This window comes from Lissotriton helveticus, chromosome 6 (genome assembly GCF_964261635.1).
Source record: "Lissotriton helveticus chromosome 6, aLisHel1.1, whole genome shotgun sequence".
NCBI classification, from domain to species: Eukaryota; Metazoa; Chordata; class Amphibia; order Caudata; family Salamandridae; genus Lissotriton; species Lissotriton helveticus.
In genome coordinates, this window is record NC_136067.1 from 218,927,769 (window position 1) to 218,945,587 (window position 17,819).

The 17,819-nt window shown below is 42.9% G+C and overlaps 1 protein-coding gene across 8 annotated transcripts in view; it reads right to left on the reverse strand.

Moving 5' to 3' along the window:
* The window catches only part of SUPT3H (SPT3 homolog, SAGA and STAGA complex component), a 2,933,604-nt gene that overhangs the window by 429,077 nt on the left and 2,486,708 nt on the right, over positions 1 to 17,819 (reverse strand). For 7 of the 8 annotated variants that reach the window (XM_078647631.1, XM_078647630.1, XM_078647629.1 and 4 more), the window contains one exon: positions 14,234 to 14,344. The exons of the other annotated variant lie outside the window; for it this stretch is intronic. In XM_078647631.1, coding sequence (XP_078503757.1) covers positions 14,234 to 14,344 — 111 coding nt within the window. The remainder of the gene's footprint in view (positions 1 to 14,233; positions 14,345 to 17,819) is intronic. 8 annotated transcript variants of the gene reach the window in all.

Here is a 17,819-nt window from a genome sequence, read left to right on the forward strand (position 1 = left end):
CCACCCCCAGGTAATGAAAACCTTCGCTCTTCTGCCTCATGTGCGCCATGACCACCCCCAGGTAATGAAAAACGTCAGTTTCCCACTGGAGGGGCAAGAAGGTAGCATCTCTGGGTCACCCGATAGTAGGGCCCCTAAGGGAAACACCAAATATTTCTTGTAATTGATCCAAAAGCCAGACAGCTCTCCAAAGGTATCAAGGGACCTCAGAAGGAGTGGGAGTAATTGTCTCGGCTCCGTGAGGTAAAAAAAGAGTAACGTCCATATAAAGAAACATGAGGTGGGGAACATCCCCCACCCATTCCCCACTTACCCATCTCCTGATGAATATAACCAGCCAGTGGTTAGGACCTATATACAGCAGTTTCACCAAAGCCCGGAATTGACGTGAAAGCCCCATCGGCTCCAATGCCTGCTTGATCCACTGCCAGTCCACCATGTCGAAAGCCTTCGGAATGTCAAAGAAGCCAAAGGCAAGCTCTTCATTGCGGCCCTCCACTTTGTACATGACATACATTAACTTCCGAAGGTTCATAGTAGTGTTACGACAGGGGATGAACCCGCATTGTATTATTCGAGCAATCGCGGGTGTATTTGAAGGGCCAACACCTTACAAAGAACCTTCACGTAGGCATTAATCATCGTGAGTGGTCTATATGAGGATGGGTCTGAACTATCTGAGCCTGGCTTTGGGATCATGGTGTTGCAGCCCTCCTGCATAGTCCAAGGGAGCACAACCAAGGCCTTGGCCTCTAAATAAATCTCCAACAAGTGTTGAGTAAGAGAGGGGGAGAAGGCTTGATATAAATCTGCAGGGTTGTCGTTGCCTCCCGGTGCCTTCCCCTTGGTATAGCAGCTTCACGCTGCCTGAATCTCTTCCAATTTGAGATCAGCCTAGAGGTCTAAGACCATGGCCTCTTCCAACCGGGGAAGCACTAGTGCAATCAGAAATGTGGATATGTGTTCAGGGTCAGAAGGGTGAGGACTGCAATACACCCAATAAAAGTCCACTATCCCCCTCTGTGTTTATACATTTCTGCCTAGAGGCGGCTTAAGAGGAAGTATGAGGGAAAGAGTAATTTCTCGTCGTGGGATCCAAGCCAGCGACCAGCCGGGGCAATCCCCCCTCATTGTGGAGGAGCTGATGGTAGGACTGCCGAAAAGGAGAACAAGGGAACCCTACTCACAGAGGAACCAGGGTATGTATTTTATAATCAAAACACCGGTTCCAGTGGAATAATACATAAACTTTCTAGTAAATACAAGGCATAATAGCAATAGCAGTTGAGGGTTAAGGGGACGCCAGAGAGAGAAGCAAGACTCAAGACACCAGGATTTATATCCAAATTGAATTATTATTATTTTCATGGAAAGATTAAGTGACATATAAGCTGTACATTAGGTTTCAAAAAACAGTGCGGTGTGTCCCAAGTTTATTCAAAGAACCAAGGAAACAGTTGAGTGACATAAAGTGAGCAATATTTACAGGGTTTCAAAGGAATGTGTATTCAAAAAATGAAAGGCGACCAATAAATAATAATGATACAATGTTCCAGCGACACTATGTATTCATAGGTGCTGTCTGCGTGGTTCGCTTTCACAAAGCGTCAACGGCGTTTCGACCCAACTCAGAATAAGGGGTCTTGTCAGGACCAACAAAATGAGGGACACCTGAAAGATGTAAGCAAAAGGGGCAATGAGATGACTGAACTAGTTGCCAGGTAGCAACTATAAGGACAACTAGAGGTAGGCAATTACCTGCGATATATGAAGGCTCAATTATTAGATGTGGTGACAACCATGTGCGTGAAATTAGTAAAATTATACTCACAGTGAACCCAGCCGGGTTCTGAGGCACAATGTGGAAAATAAAAGGGAAATGGAATGAGGAGGGGAAAACATGCGGATCCAGACCAAAATTGAAAGGGTGAGATAGTGGTAATACTCACCAATGTGGGTGGTGGATTCCTCGTGGATAATTGGAATTGTGTTCAATGACTCGATATTGTGACTGCTGGTAGCAGGGCACGATAACGATCCACAATGGGAAAGTGGCCCAGGAAGATGCCTGCCAGGAAGGAAAAGGAATGAGCACAAAGTCTACTTTTAAATACAGGGGCTTGTGGGCATAGTACATGGATCTCTGTGAAAAGGCTCGAGCTTACCTGGGGGATTTCAGCGTGATAGCTGCTTGTTGTTTCGATCCGACAATGAGCAAGGAGTGGCGCGCTGGTACTGCCTACACGAGTAAATTACCGTGTAGCGTGTACTGAGTGCGAAGGGGAAAACAGGAGAGCTGAAAGCTCGATCCTGCCGGGGTGTGGGAGGGAAGCAGGAATACAGATGACATGGATGTGTGGGAGAGCCTGTTGATGCAGGGACAGCACGAGGATAAAAAAGTGTATAAAGGGCAATGTTATTGAGCCAGCGACAGTGGGGCATGGACAGTGGTACAGTTCACTTTAATATTCACAGTTATAACATCACTGATTTCTTGCGCTTTCAAAATTATGATCTACCAGCTGTATAATTTCATTCTCATTGGATCTGGTACTCCGAAGGCCACATTCTAGCCAATAGTGTGGTGCACATTGAGTGTAATTTATACTCTGGCATTAATCGATAGTACAGTTTATATTACAATAGTGCCAATAGACAGTTGTACATTACATACTCTGTTTTGTATTTACACGTGTAACATCACGGATATCCTGCATTTTCACAATTAAGTGTCACATTGATCGTGCATGAAATGATTGCTCCAGATACAACAACTGTATAAAAGCAATCAATTTATTTATTTATTTATGAGATTTGTTGAGCGCACAAATACCCTGAGGTGTCTCGGCGCTAGGATAGAGCGATAACTGGATAGATTATCATTGATTAAAAAGCCAAGTTTTTACTTGTTTGCGGAAGGATATTAAAGTTGTAGTGCTTTTTATTTGGTTCGGCAATGAATTCCAAAGTTTGGCGGTGGTAATTGAGAAAGATCTGTCGCGCCAGGTAGATTTCTTAGTTTTTGTAATCTCAAGGAGATTGGCCGTGGAGGATCGTTGTGTACGTGATGGTCTCTAGGGGCATAGGGATTGCTTCAGGAAGGCAGGTTGAAAGCTATGCATAATGCTTTAAATTTAATTCTGTCTCTCACCGGTAACCAATGAAGTTGTCGAATGGTTTTAGAAATTGGTTTGAACTTGGCCTGTAATTAGTCAGGCAGCTGCGTTCTGTACCAGCTGAAGTTTATTTAGTACCTTTTCTTGCGCATTGACCAGGAGTGCATTACAGTAGTCAATGCGGGACATGACCAGGGTGCTAACTAAGGTTTTTATAGTACTTGAGGTAAGCTAAGGTAGGAGTTTCCTGATCATTCTTATTGTAATAAAAGAGGAAGAAACCACTGTGTTTGCGTGCTGTACCAATGACAATTTATTGTCAAAAATCACCCCTAGATTTCTAACATTGGTAACAGGGGTGGGAGGAGGTCCAAGATCTTGTGGCCACCAGATGGGGGACCATGTGGGCGTGAGATTGCCGAAAAACATTACTTCGGTTTTATCAGAGTTTAGCATAAGGCAATTCTCATTCATCCATTTGCTGATTGCAAGCATTCCGTGTAGGAAGTTGGCGGCTACTTTCAGTCCGTTGTTGTTAAACGCCAGGACAAGCTGTGTATCGTCAGCGTATGATGTTACCGCTAGACGATGAGCTTTAATGATCCTCGCCAAGTCCGCCACGTAGATATTAAAGAGTGTCTGACTTAGCGAGGATCCCTGGGGGACGCCACAGGGCAGAGCAAATGGAGAGGATGAAAAACTACCCAGAGCCACAGACTGTTCCCGGTTGGCAAGGAAGGAGGAAAGAAGGGAGATGGCACTATTAGATGTTCCTGTTTCCATGACACGGTCGATCAAGGTGGTATGATCGACCGTGTCGAAGGCCGCGGAGAGGTCAAGCAGCATAAGCACTGCAGCACCTCCACCGTCCAGGATCATCCTGATTTCGTCGAATGCTTTAATCAAGGCGGTTTCTGTGCCATGTCCCTTTCTGAATCCAAATTGTGAGTCGTCCAAGCAGTTGTTACGATCAATGAATTCAGAGATCTGGGCGTTCATAATTTTTTCCACGATTATTGCTGGAAAAGGTAGACATGCTATAGGTCTGTAGCTGGTGACGTTTGTGGGGTCAAGCGTAGTTTTTTTGATGAGTGGTTTAATTACCGTTTTTTTCCAGATAGAGGGAAAAACGCCTGAAGTGAACATGGCATTAAAAATGTCTGTGACTAATGATTTCGGGAGATATTTGAAGTATTGAAGGGGGCAGGGATCATCAGGGGAGCCTGAGTTGATAGTTATAAGAAGTTTGGAAACTAGTTCCGGGGATACCAAGTCAAAAGTCTGAAAAGTCGGTTAATTTTTGTTAACTACTATGGGGCTTACAGAATCAGGAGATGTTTTATTACCGGATGATGAGAGAATCTTGTTAGTGGAGGGGGTGGTATATTTATTGAATTTGGAGTAAATATCGCAGACTTTTTCTTGAAAGTAAGTTGCTAGGGAGTCACACATTAATTGGGTGGCATCTCTCGTGATGGGTTTATCGTGTCCCGATAAGTGTGTGACAACCTGGTATAGTTGTTTGACTGAATCCTGTGCTGAGTTAATTTGATTGTTATAGAATTAGCTTTTTTCAGAAATGATCAATTGTTTATATTTGGTTAATTTTTGTTTGTAGCAGGATTTTTCATCTGGGTCGTAGTTTTGGCGGCATTTACGTTCTTGCCGTCTGCAGCTTTGTTTTTCAAGCCTAAGGCTCTCATTAAACCAGGAAGCCGAATTAGATATTCTGTTGGTGGATTTTTTTTTGTTGGGACTGTGGTGTCCAGTATGTTCCGAAGCCAATTGGTGTATGTAATGGCTGCTATTTCTGGGTCTGAGGTGTTAACTTTCTGCATAGTAAGTAATTTATGGTTACATTCAGCCAGATCAATACTCTTCCAAGCTTTAAATATATTGGGATTGGAGGATATAGTAGGAAGAGAAGTGGGGGTAGCGATGTTAAAGAGTATTACAGAGTGGTCAGTCCAAGTTAGTAGGAGGGTTTTCTCTATGGTAAGAGTGTTAAGGTTTGAAAATATTCCATCCAGCGTATGACCTGTGGAATGAGTAGCAGAGTGGACTAATTGTGTTAGGCCTACTGCTTCCATTTCTGTCAAAAGGACAGTAGTATCTGAGTTATCAAGGGCTTCCAAGTGAAAGTTAAAATCTCCCAAGATGGTGAAGTTATTTTCCCCTGTTATGGGTTCTAAAAAATGGCTCAAAGATGATAAGAACGCCATACGTGGACCTGGGGGGCGGTATAAAAGAATGTCTCTAAATGAACTGGAAAAGGGAGTGAAGAAGGTGAAGTTGATTGCTTCACATGTAGTAGTAGGTATGGGCTCTATTCGAAGTGTATAATTGTTGCGATGTATTATGGCTATGCCTCCTCCTTTTTTTAAGGTCCTATCATATCTAGTATTCGTATAACCTTCGGGAGAAGCTGTAGTGAAATCGGGACCAGAAGAAGGGTCTCCCCATGTTTCCGTGAGAAAAAGGATATCTAAGTTCCAGTTTTCTATGATGTTGGCAATCTCGTATTTATGTTTCGGTAGTGATCTTACATTAATAAGTGCTGCTCGAACAATTTTAGGTCCTTTATTTTGTTTGTCTTTAGTGGGGCATTGTAGGTGAGGGTTTTTCATTAAAAGAAGAGGGCAAGTAGGGCATGTAAAAGGGGAATAATTTAATTGGCCTAAGTCAACGGGATTGCATTTGTGAGAAGACGTATTGAAGGCTTATAAATGCTGAGGTTTGTAGGTGAGCTTATAAGATTGATGATCATGTATAGAACCGGCAAGGGGGAGGCCCTAGGCCCGGTGCGGGCGCGGACTGGCCCAGACGGGCTTGTCTTTGGCGCGCCATCGGCGCGCCTGCTGCGCATGACTGGTGGCATGGTAATTATGTTTGGCAGCAGACTAGCCTGCTAACCTTCGCGCTGAGGGGACCGGAAGTGAGTCAACTTTCTGGTATTGGCTTCCCTCCACTCAAACTGCGGGCAGCGGTGGACCGGTGGAGTCAATAAGTAAGTGCCAAACACAAAAATATACAGTTTTAAATCACTATACAATATAAATTAAAAACACCCAATTGAAGCAAACATGCGTCGGGAGCGAAATTACGAAGCTCCTAACATGTGGCTTTGCGTGTTGGAATTAAAATCACCAGGCGGTCAGCTCTATCCAAGGGCGAGCTTCCTGGCCGGCGTGTTTATGTAGAGGATTTGCGGCAGACTAGCCTGCTAACCTTCGCGCAGAGGGGACCGGAAGTGAGTCAACTTGCCGGTATTGGCTTCCCTCCACTCAAACTGCGGGCAGCGGTGGTCCGGGTGAGTCAATAAGTAAGTGCCAAACACAAAAATATACAGTTTTAAATCACTATACAATATAAATGAAAAACACCCAATTGAAGCAAACATGCGTCGGGAGCGAGATTACGAGGCTTCTAACATGTGGCTTTGCGTGTTGGAATTAAAATCACCAGGCGGTCAGCTCAATCCAATTAAAATGTGGAACCCCGAAGGCCACAATATAGCCAATATTGAGGTGCGCATTGTGCGTAGTTTATAATTTGGCATTAAGCTACAGTACAATAACCTTTTGTTGATACAACAAGAGTGGTGTGTTACATTCGTTTCTCATAAGTAAGGTCCATGGTGACCTATGGAATACTTGTGGTCAATTCATTATATGTGAAACTACGAAGGATGGTCCATTGAGGTGCATAATTCAGATGTTGCGAGGGACTACATAAATGCAAGGTGGTGTATGCTATATGTGACTTGCATCATTCAAGGCATGAACGTTACGTGCTCATGGCAGTCAGAGGAACATTAACTCAGGGTGGCGACAAACCCCCGCCATTCTTCAGCGGAATTTAGCCCATTATTTATAGAGTTAATTCTGTCAATCCAATGACACTCACGGCGTTGCAGTATTTGTGTGATATCGCCTCCTCTTTCTGGAAGTTTAGCAATATCAATGACTTGCCATTTGATTTGATCAGCTGTGTGGTTTTTCTCAATGAAATGGGACACTAGAGGGGCAGTGGTGATCAAACGCCTGATGCGGCTGCGGTGTTGACCTATCCTGGCTTTGATGGGTTGTTGTGTCTGCCCAATATATGGTAAGTCATAGCGACACCAGATACAATAGATCACATTGCGTGTATTGCAGTTGGAGAAGAAGTCTAGGGTGTGATCACAATTGTCATGTTTGAATGTGGTGGTGTTCTCTGTATAGGGACAAGCAACACAGTTCCCACATTTATGAAGACCTGTGACTGGCGGAAGACCCCATGTGGACTCTAGCGTGTTTCCTTTCCTTTTTGCGATTTCTGTGGAGGATCTGACCAGATGGTCCTTAATGTTTTTGGCCCTTTTGTATCCAAATAGCAGGACTTTCAACGAGGGATCTATGCTTTTGATGATACGCCAATGTTTGGTAATTAAATTGCGAATCTTATTAGTGTGTACACCAAAGGTGGGTACACACACAATTTTGTTTACCTCTTTTTTGGGTCTGGTGATGAGCAATTCCTCTCGTGGACAATACCATTAACGATTTTATTGGGATACCCTCTAGAAAGTAGTTTATTTTTCAGTATTTCCACTTCTTTCATATAATCATCCTTCTGGGCACAGTTCCGGCACACTCGCAAGAAATGGCAAAAGGGTAGGCCATCTCTCAGTGCTCTAGGATGATGACTCTTGTATGACAACAATGTGTTTTTCTCAGTTGGCATCCTATGGAGTGATGTATATAGTTTTCCCTCTGTGTGTTGGATGTTCAGATCCAAGAAAGCTATGATGGATTTATTGAGTGTGGCAGTGAAGGTTAGGTGTGTTTGAATTTGATTCAGGTAAGTCACGAATTTGTGGAAGTTGTCCTCACTATTGTTCAAGACCAAAAAAATATTGTCGATATATCTATACCAACATTTGAAGTGTGAGTATTGGGGGTTAAGGTCACTGAGTGCAAATGTGAGTTCTATGTAATTCATGTAAATATTCGCCAAATTAGGAGCAAAAACTGCGCCCATGCTGGTGCCAGAGCATTGTTGGTAATATTGACCCCCTGATATAAAATAATTGGTCTGCAGTGCCACACGTAGTAGTGAGATTATGAATGAGGTGGGGACACTGAAGGGTCTGCGTCTTGTGTCCAATAGTTGTTCTATCACCTGGATACTTTCAACTTGGGGAATGTTGGTGTATAGAGATGAAATGTCTAAGGTGGCTAACCAATCGGTTCTTGCATCGTATTCAAGTCCATCCACCAAGTTGATCATATGCATTGTATCCAGAATATAGCTGTTTTGTCCCGGGACAAAATCTTTTATAAAGAAGTCAATGTACCTGCCAATGGGTTCGAGGATGGAGCCACACCCAGATAAGATGGGTCTGCCTGGTGGGTTTGTGATACTTTTGTGCACCTTAGGCAGGGTATATAGAACCGGTGTTCTAGGGTTTACAGCATTCAAAAATTCAAACTCTTTTTTCGGGAGGAAGCCTAGTTCTAGGCCTTCAGTGGTAATTCGCATTATCCCGTTGCGAATTTCAGATAGGGGATTGTGATTCAGATTTTGGTAATGCCTTTCTTCAGAGATTTGTTTGGTTATTTCAGCATCATAGTCCACTCTGTCTGGACTGACTATACCACCCCCCTGGTCTGCTGATTTCAGAGTTATGGATGTATCTTGCTTCAGGGCGTTAAGGGCTTGTCGTTCTAGCAGTGTTATGTTGTAAGGTGTGAATTGCTTGGTGTTTTTCAGAACATCTACATTGTGCATAACAATTTTCTCAAATGTGAGTAATTCAGGAGGCATCATACCATTGTTGGGATAAAAAGTAGAAAGCGGCCTGAGTCCTGTGACTGAAGCCTGTGTACTATACTCTTTGTTTTTGAAGAATAAGTTTAGTCGTAATTTTCTAAAGAACTGGAATAGTTCTGCCTTGAGATTGAAGAAATTTGTTCTTTCGGTGATGACGAAGGAGACACCTTTGCTCAAAAGTGAAATTTCTGCTGATGATAATGTGTGCTTGGATAAGTTGAAGATCGGGATGGTTTCCATATGGGATTCTCGTATGGCTGAGGCCCCTATTGGTAATGTTTGTTCCGGGTTTTTTGTTCTCCCGGGTTCTGGTGCCAAACTCGCCTCTTGGGTTTCCCTCCCCGGTCTAAAAAATGCTGTCCCGGGTGTGTGTCAGTACGACTAGGACCGGCTTGATTATCAGAATCACTGGAGCCGCCTGAGGACTCAGAGAAGGTTACCGGCTGATTTCTCTTAAATCTACCCCAGGTGTTTTGCCTGTTCTGATTGGGAAAATTGATGTAATAGTCTTCTTTTAGATAAGGGTATGCCCTTTCTTTGTTGTAGTTTTTTATATCTTTTGATACTTTGTCTGCTTTTTTCTTGAGTTCAAAAGAATTGAATATTTCAATTGACTTGTTCAATTTATCAAGCAACAGTTTGGCCTCAGCTACCCCGTCTCCACCTAGTAGTTCCTTTCGTATATCTTCAATTTCTTTCAGTTCTGCTTTGGAGTGTTCTAGCGCTGTCTCTGCACCTAGCACCATCCAGTGGCGCAAAGCAATCCTCGTACTGTCCCTGCATCAACAGGCTCTCCCACACATCCATGTCATCTGTATTCCTGTTTCTCTCCCACACCCAGACAGGATCGAGCTTTCAGCTCTCCTGCTTTCCCCAGCGCACGCAGTACACGCTACACGGTAATTTACTTGTGTATGCAGTACCAGCGCCCCACTCCTTGCTCATTGTCGGATCGAAACAACAAGCAGCTATCACGCTGAAATCCCCCAGGTAAACTCGAGCCTTTTCACGGAGATCCATGTACTATGCCCACAAGCCCCTGTATTTAAAAGTAGACTTTGTGTTCATTCCTTTTCCTTCCTGGCAGGCATCTTCCTGGGCCACTTTCCCATTGTGGATCGGTATCGTGCCCTGCTACCAGCAGTCACAATATCGTGTCTTTGAACACAATTCCAATTATCCACAAGGAATCCACCACCCACATTGGTGAGTATTACCACTATCTCACCCTTTCAATTTTGGTCTGGATCCGCATGTTTTCCCCTCCTCATTTAATTTCCCTTTTATTTTCCACATTGTGCCACAGAACCCGGCTGGGTTCGCTGTGAGTATAATTTTACTCATTTCACGCACATGGTTGTCACCACATCTAATAATTGAGCCTTCATACATCGCAGGTAATTGCCTACTTCTAGTTGTCCTTATAGTCGCTACCTGGCAACTAGTTCAGTCATCTCATTGCCCCTTTTGCTTACATCTTTCAGATGTCCCTCATTTTGTTGGTCCTGAGGAGACCCCTTATTCTGAGTTGGGTCGAAACGCCGTCGACGCTTTGTGAAAGCAAACCACGCAGACAGCACCTATGAATACATAGTGTCGCTGGAACATTGTATCATTATTATTTATTGGTCGCCTTTCATTTTTTGAATACACATTCCTTTGAAACCCTGTAAATATTGCTCACTTTATGTCACTCAACTGTTTCCTTGGTTCTTTGACTACACTTGGGACACACCGCACTGTTTTTTGAAACCTAGTGTACAGCTTATATGTCAATTAATCTTTCCATGAAAATAATACAAATTCAATTTGGATATAAATCCTGGTGTCGTGAGCCTTGCTTCTCTCTCTGGCGTCCCCTTAACCCTCAACTGCTATTGCTATTATGCCTTGTATTTACTAGAAAGTTTATGCATTATTCCAATGGAACCGCTGTTTTGATGGTAGGACTGCAGCACATATTTTTCCAATCAATCCCTCATTTCCACCACCTAAATTTGAACTTCGAATTCCCTCCGCCAGATCAGCTAGGGAGAACTGCTGCATGTATGCCAGCTCATCGTCCTTTGGTATTAATTCGACCCATAGAGTGCGCTGAACCCCACAGGAGATGCCAACACAACACCCCCGCATCACTGCCTTCATTGTCTCCCATTCAGTGAACCTATGATTGGTCGAGGACCAATTAATCAAGAAAAAACTCGGACAGTGACTTTGACAGCATTTTCCTGCCTTCAACGTCTTGGAAAATCTCGGATGGTAGACTCCAGGTCAGCGTTGACCTCACTAGGCCCCCCGAACCTGACCTCACAGAGCACCGATGCATGATTTGATAAATAATGGGACAAATGGCCACCCTAAGCACCTCTCCACCCAGTGGCACGGATATTAAAATATGATCCAATCTACCATAGGTATAATGAGTTGGGGAATAGCAAGTAAATTCCTTAGAATTGGGGTATCTTTCCAAATATCACACAAACCTAGTTGGGCAACGCCCCCTCACAGGCAGGAAGTCATCTGGGGCTTAGTGTTACAGTGTCTGGAGATGTCCATAGAGCTACCCATTCAAGATGCAATTAAACTCCCCTGCCCAGGAAACCCCATAGTCCAGAGCCAGTGAAACAACATCACACAGTGTCAGGAGAAATTGCCCATAATCAATATTAGGTCCATATGTATTAACAATGGCTACATCTACACCATCCAACCTGCAAAGTATCAATAAGTATTGCCCCTCAATATCTGCCTCCATTTGCAAATGCTTACCTACTTGAAGTATATTCCATAAGAATGGTGTAAACTTGGAAGCAAAACGATTACGAAATATGTAAAGATCGAATGATGGTTCAGCCAATATATATATTCATAAAGCCTGAAGCCCTGAGGAAGCTCAGAGGGATTGAGCAAAACACGTTGGCTATATGACTGCACTTTATGAAGAAAACTAATTATAAGAAATTTCCTGAAATCAATGTGTTTACAAAGAAGTTTTCTTGAGACATCTGAAGTCGAGATTCTTTCAATTTTATGGACTAAATATTGAGTGTTGCCTCTCCACAGTTGATCTGATTTCATTTGTGAATATGGGTGCAGAAGTGGAAAACACCCATCTTTATCGCATCTCGTACTGTGTTGCTGATAAACCCTTATCCTCATCTCACTTCCTGTCCAGTAGTTAGAACAGGAAATGATACCCTGTGTCATTGTTGGAGGCATGAAAAAGGATTCAGTGCTGCAGTGTCTAATGTTTCTCTCATAACATAAAACCTCACACATCACTTTTTTGTTTATTTTTTAATTGCAAGCATATACAACAAAAAGGAAAGAAAAAAGAAAATGTCCCTCCAAAAGGTGGAGGCCGTACCCTGTAATAAAATTCTTAAAAATTAGCCATCACATATAACTTTAAAAGAACATAATGGGTTCTCCCAAATAGGCGGGTGTACTTAGAGTAAGTATAGAAATAGTAGTAGAAGTCGTGTAGAAGTTGATTTAGTAGTGCTGTTATCTGTTTTCACCTCCTTCCCAAACTCATTTCCCTTACATACCTTTAATGGAACAGAATGGGTACGACCTAATAGGCCGGTGCACTTAGCACAGGCAAATAAATCGTTTTAAGCTTTAATTCACATCACAGTCAAAATGATTCTTATTGGCAAAAAGAAAAAGCATTGGCAAAGAAAATAGGTCTGGCGATGGTGGCCAATGACCTTTTGGCAAGACATGCAAAGTACCATTGTCTTTGAATTATTGTAACCTGGTGACATAGTTTAAACACACACAATGATGACTAGAGACCTAAAAAGGATGAAGAATGGAAACAACGTTGGCAAAGTGAAATATTGGCCCCGTAGTCCTGACACTCAAGTGCAGTGTGTTTTTAGGTGTCTTCACACATGTAGTCAGGTAAAACTCCCATTACTCACAACACACGAGAGACAGTGGCTCAAGTGGGCTGAAGCACTGCCTCATGCTGTATGCTGTGGTGAGCGGGAACAATAACTGAATGACAGCTGAACAGATTAATAGATGAAGAGGGCTGACCTAAAGCCCTTGTGTATACATATATATGTATGTATGCATTTTTTGAGTTTTTTGATTAAACACAGCTCACCAGTAGCTAAAGTCTTCTCTGGACCACACCTAAAATGTATACTTAAGCAAAATACGCCTTACATGAGCATTCAACACTACACTTCAAACAACTTTCACAAAGCACTAGGGGCCAGATGTAGGTAGGCAAATACCGGTCGGTAACGCCCAAAATTCGGTCATTTCGGCCGTTACCGACCGGTATTTGGAAAATGAGATATAGGTGGGCATTTTACTGATTTGGTAATTTACCGAATCGGTATTTTAAGGAATCGTAAATTACCGATTCCTTAAAATACCGACTCGGTAAATTACAGATTTTGCTATGTAGGGAGCACTCAAATGAGTGCTTTTGCCCTTTTAGGATTCGTTATTTACCACCAACTACAAGTTGGTGGTAAATAATGATAACCTTGGAAAAAGCATTTTTTTTGCTTTTCCAACAGTGCCATGTTGCAGACATACATGCCCTTAGGGCATTTATGTCTGCAACATGTGCACACATACACAATTGAGGGGTGCAACAGGGTGTCAAAGTGACACCCTGCCACCCTTCAATGTTTCCCCCTTTTACCGAATCGGTAAATACCGATTCGGTAATTGGCATTCATTCCTATGGGCCTCCAGGTCAATAGGAATGAATGGCAATTACGGAATCTGTATTTACCGAAACTTACCGATTCGGTAATTATTTCGGTAAAATTACCTACATCCCATTTGCCTGTATGTCGGTATGATTCGGTATTTAAGAATCGGTAATCTGGGATTACCTACATCTGGCCCTAGAAGTTTTAAATGCAACCCAACCAGCAGCCCAATCATCAGTCCGGTCTCCATATCACAATTCAACCATAGTTGTTGGGGACACTTGCACCCAAAGTTGTTCATTTTGAGCACAACACGTACTGAAATATGTTGATGTCTGCTAAATGCCTGCAAACCTAAACCTTGAAAAAAAGAATAACTTTTGTAATGACAGTGAAAGGAAAACATTCTGGTGAGATAAACAAATTCCATTGTTTTAAGAGACAGCCTTTGCTGAAGTGTGCAGATGCCTAGATATATGTGCCACTTTTACGAAGAAAATTACAGTTCCCACAAATTGCTCGTCACAATGTCAATGAGCCTTCATTTGACCACTTGAAAAAAAATCAATGTTTTCAAAGATTATAAATATAACTTTTCTCCATCTCTCTGTTATTACGCACCGTGAATGGGGAAAGCGGGCCAACCCTGTGGCTGTAGCGCCGGAGGGCCTCTCTGATGTGGCTGGGCTGTATGGCTTCGCTCTGTGGCTCCGCGCCACAGGCTGCAGGGAGCTGCAGAAGAAAAACGCAAACTGGGACCAAATCAGAAACACACAAACGGCCTACGGTGCAGAAAACGGGAAACTTAAAACTTGGATCACTTTCAGATTTTTGATTCTTAGAGTGGACTTAGATTTTCGCTGCGGCACATTGCACCAGAGAAAAAACACTTCAAAATCACAGCAGACTTTTACATGACCTCTACTTAACAGACTTACCAGGTGCTTGTCTTGAGCTCTAAATCTGTCACCTTTGGCCAATGCAGCTGCAGCTCATGAGAGCAAAAGTGACTCAAATTCAAAGCAGGACTTTTTATCATTTCACCAAACTGGAAGAACTTTCTTTAAAAAAAACCCAAGACATAATAAACGACTTGGCTTATTCTTCCTCGCTTGTAAATCTGGACCGTTTTAATAATAATTTATTGTACGTTTAAAATCAAATTTAATGTGAAGTGTCGAACATGATATGGAGTAGCAGGTTGATGTTAAAAGCCACAACTTATGTTCTGAATTCAGAAACAGAACTCTTACCAGAAGCTGAACAAAGGTTGCCAAAAGGAATGGGCCTTATTAAACAGTTTTTAGGAACAATACAAAAGGGGCAGTTTCCACGGCTTTTTAGCCTGGGGGAGGAGGACAGAAACGAGGGAAGATTCATCGAGAACATGTCAGCAGGCATTAAGTTTCAGGTTTTTTTCTTCTATTTTACAGTGGGTGCAGGAAGGAGAGGAAAAATCACACTGTAAGAGAAAAAGAAAGGCACAGTTCTGCATATATTTCAAAGCGGTGGTGTGGATCAACGTGAATAAAAGACCCCTTTTGTTCAACAGGCAATCAGCAGGTTTGGCTTAAGCAATACCCTAGCCAATAACTTCTTGGGAGTGCCCCCCTGCCGACCTAACACTGCAACTATAAATCATTCAGTCCTGCCAAGTACCACGCATCAGAAGTTAGACTAACGCATTTCAGTGTGGTGCTCCGCATCACCGCACTGAAATGCATTGTCACGCATAATGCATAGTTTTAGCTGTCAGAAATCGCGCTGTAAACAGTGTGTGTGGTAGCTGGCAGCATGCGCCATTGGCCTGCACAGGCTCCTCACAAGGGCTTGGGGCAATCCCAGCAGCTGAGCAGGCTCACTCTGCTGCTGCAACGTAGCTCTTCATTCCAGCGGTGCCGCTGGGCTCTGAGTTACTAAAACAGCCTGACGTCATGGCCCGGCTGGGTAGCGTTCAATAGCTACTACCGTGACAGCCGGGCCTGCCCCAGTCAGGTTTAGTGACAACTTTCTGGCTGTGGTGCTACCAGGGAGGGGGTGGGTGGTGCAGGTGGGGTTGGGGGACAGGACGTCCTGCTGCCAGAGCGTGGCAAGTTAAATTTTCACGAAATTGTTCATTGATAGTGTTTTTTTCATGATACTATATAAATGGAAGGAGACAACAAGCACTCCTGCTGGATTTTTTATTTGTGATAAGGCTCCACAATTGTCTTATTGAAATGCTTTGTATGAATGCCTTGTTTTAACAGGCAGAAAATGGAACACATAGAAAGTGCGAGAACAGAGTTTAGTCACAATAAAAAATTATTAATTGGTGGTGCCATACTCATTTTAGGTATTATGATGAGTTGCAAGGTGATTACATCCTGTGAAAACTGAAAACATACAGAATAAAATGTTTACTTTTAACCCCTTCCATGCTGGCCCGTTTCCGCCGCTGTGCGGTAAACAAACGAATAGGGCGGGGCCGTGACGAACCCCAGCCGTCACCAGCACACGAGCACCGTGGAGCGTGACGGCTGGGGTTCGTCACCAGCATGGAAGGGGTTAATAGCTGCAGCAGGTGGTGAGTTAACTCCCCAATGTTCTTTGCAGCTTCACCACATGGCTTTAATAAAAAACAACTAGAATGCTATTTTTTTCTATTTGTGACAAATGTAAGGTACTGGGTGCCATGCTGCTTCAATAGGAACTCTTGAAATTAAAGCCAATCCTAGGGAGCAACCTAAATTGAAAGAGAACTGAGAGGTTAATGACATGAAACCACCTGTTTAACCAAATGCGAGGTGACGTATGGGGTTTTAGTCACTTATGGCTACAAATATTTTTTAAAAAAGAGACTCCTAATCAAGTGCAGCAGGTCCTTTTCACTTTTCCGCACACTACTCATTCTCTCTATTGCTGAAAACATAATTCATTTTTAAACTGTAACAGTTTCCTAAAAATCTTTATGCAATCATTATCCTGCTGTGGCACTTTAAGCTTTTAACCAAGTAATCACCTGCTCGTATTTCTTCATCACTACAGGTAACGGACCATGTGTCACTGGATCTTTCTAAGGCTCACCTCCGGGCTATACAATAGCTATTTTACATGCTGACCACAAATCACTGGGGCCTACAATTTCAAACAACTGATTCAAATCGATCCACAACACCTTCGAAATTTTAAAAAATTTATCAACCTGTCTATACCACTCTAAGGGCCTCTCTTTCAACCTCAGGAAATAATTTGCATAAGCGGCAAGGTCACCTCTACTCCAAGGTAGATGTACATAACCTCCACTTGGTACTTCCAGCGAAGGGAAAGCCTTGACATTCATTCCCGTTTTCCCCACAGGAGGAGGTTCTCCAGTTGTTCTTTTAGAACCCTTTCTTTTTGTCCATCTTTCTTCCCATTTGTCGAATGTGCTCCAAATCTGAATGTTTAGAATTCATTCTCGAATTTGGGTCTTCAATCCTGGTAATCTCAAATTCTCCATGTCCTGATCGCTATATGCAAGTCTATGAATTTTCTGTAAAGCCTTTACTCGTTCTATATCAACATCACATCTCTGAGCCAAATCAGATAATTTCTCATGAGTCTGTGTCACTCTTCTAGTGACATCTTTACTCATGAATAACAATTCATTCTGTCGGTAGGTATCTATTAAATTAAGCTGCAAGCTCCCAGTTATCATTTTATCCAATTCAGTTTTTAATTTAACCACATCTATCATATCTACCTCTACACCCAATTTGATAGTTTCATGGCTCACCTCTGCACTCTAAATCTGGGACAGCGAATAGATGTTGACTCTCAGAAGTCCTTATTTGTGTATTGCTATCTATGGGTGTACTATTTCGTACATTCAGGAGAGTTTCCCATGCAGGTGAAACCATACCTGCCAATCCAGGAAAAGACCTTATAGGTCTGAATCCATTCTGTACTACAGAAGGGTCTGCACTTGCTGCACATGGTGAACTTGCATTCATTGGAGCCAATTGGACAAATGGCATTGTCTCGTTATCTGCTCCTCGTTTTAGTACCTTCCCTTCTGTAGAAGCAGGCACTCTGCACTCTCTGACTTTCATTCCCAACAGGACTAGGATTAAACATAGAGACTATAGGACCCACAGTAGCCGGTGCTGTAAGAGCATCCGGAAGTTTTGATGCCGAATTAGTGCTACAACTTCAAGAAGAACCTGGGACATACACTCCCATACCT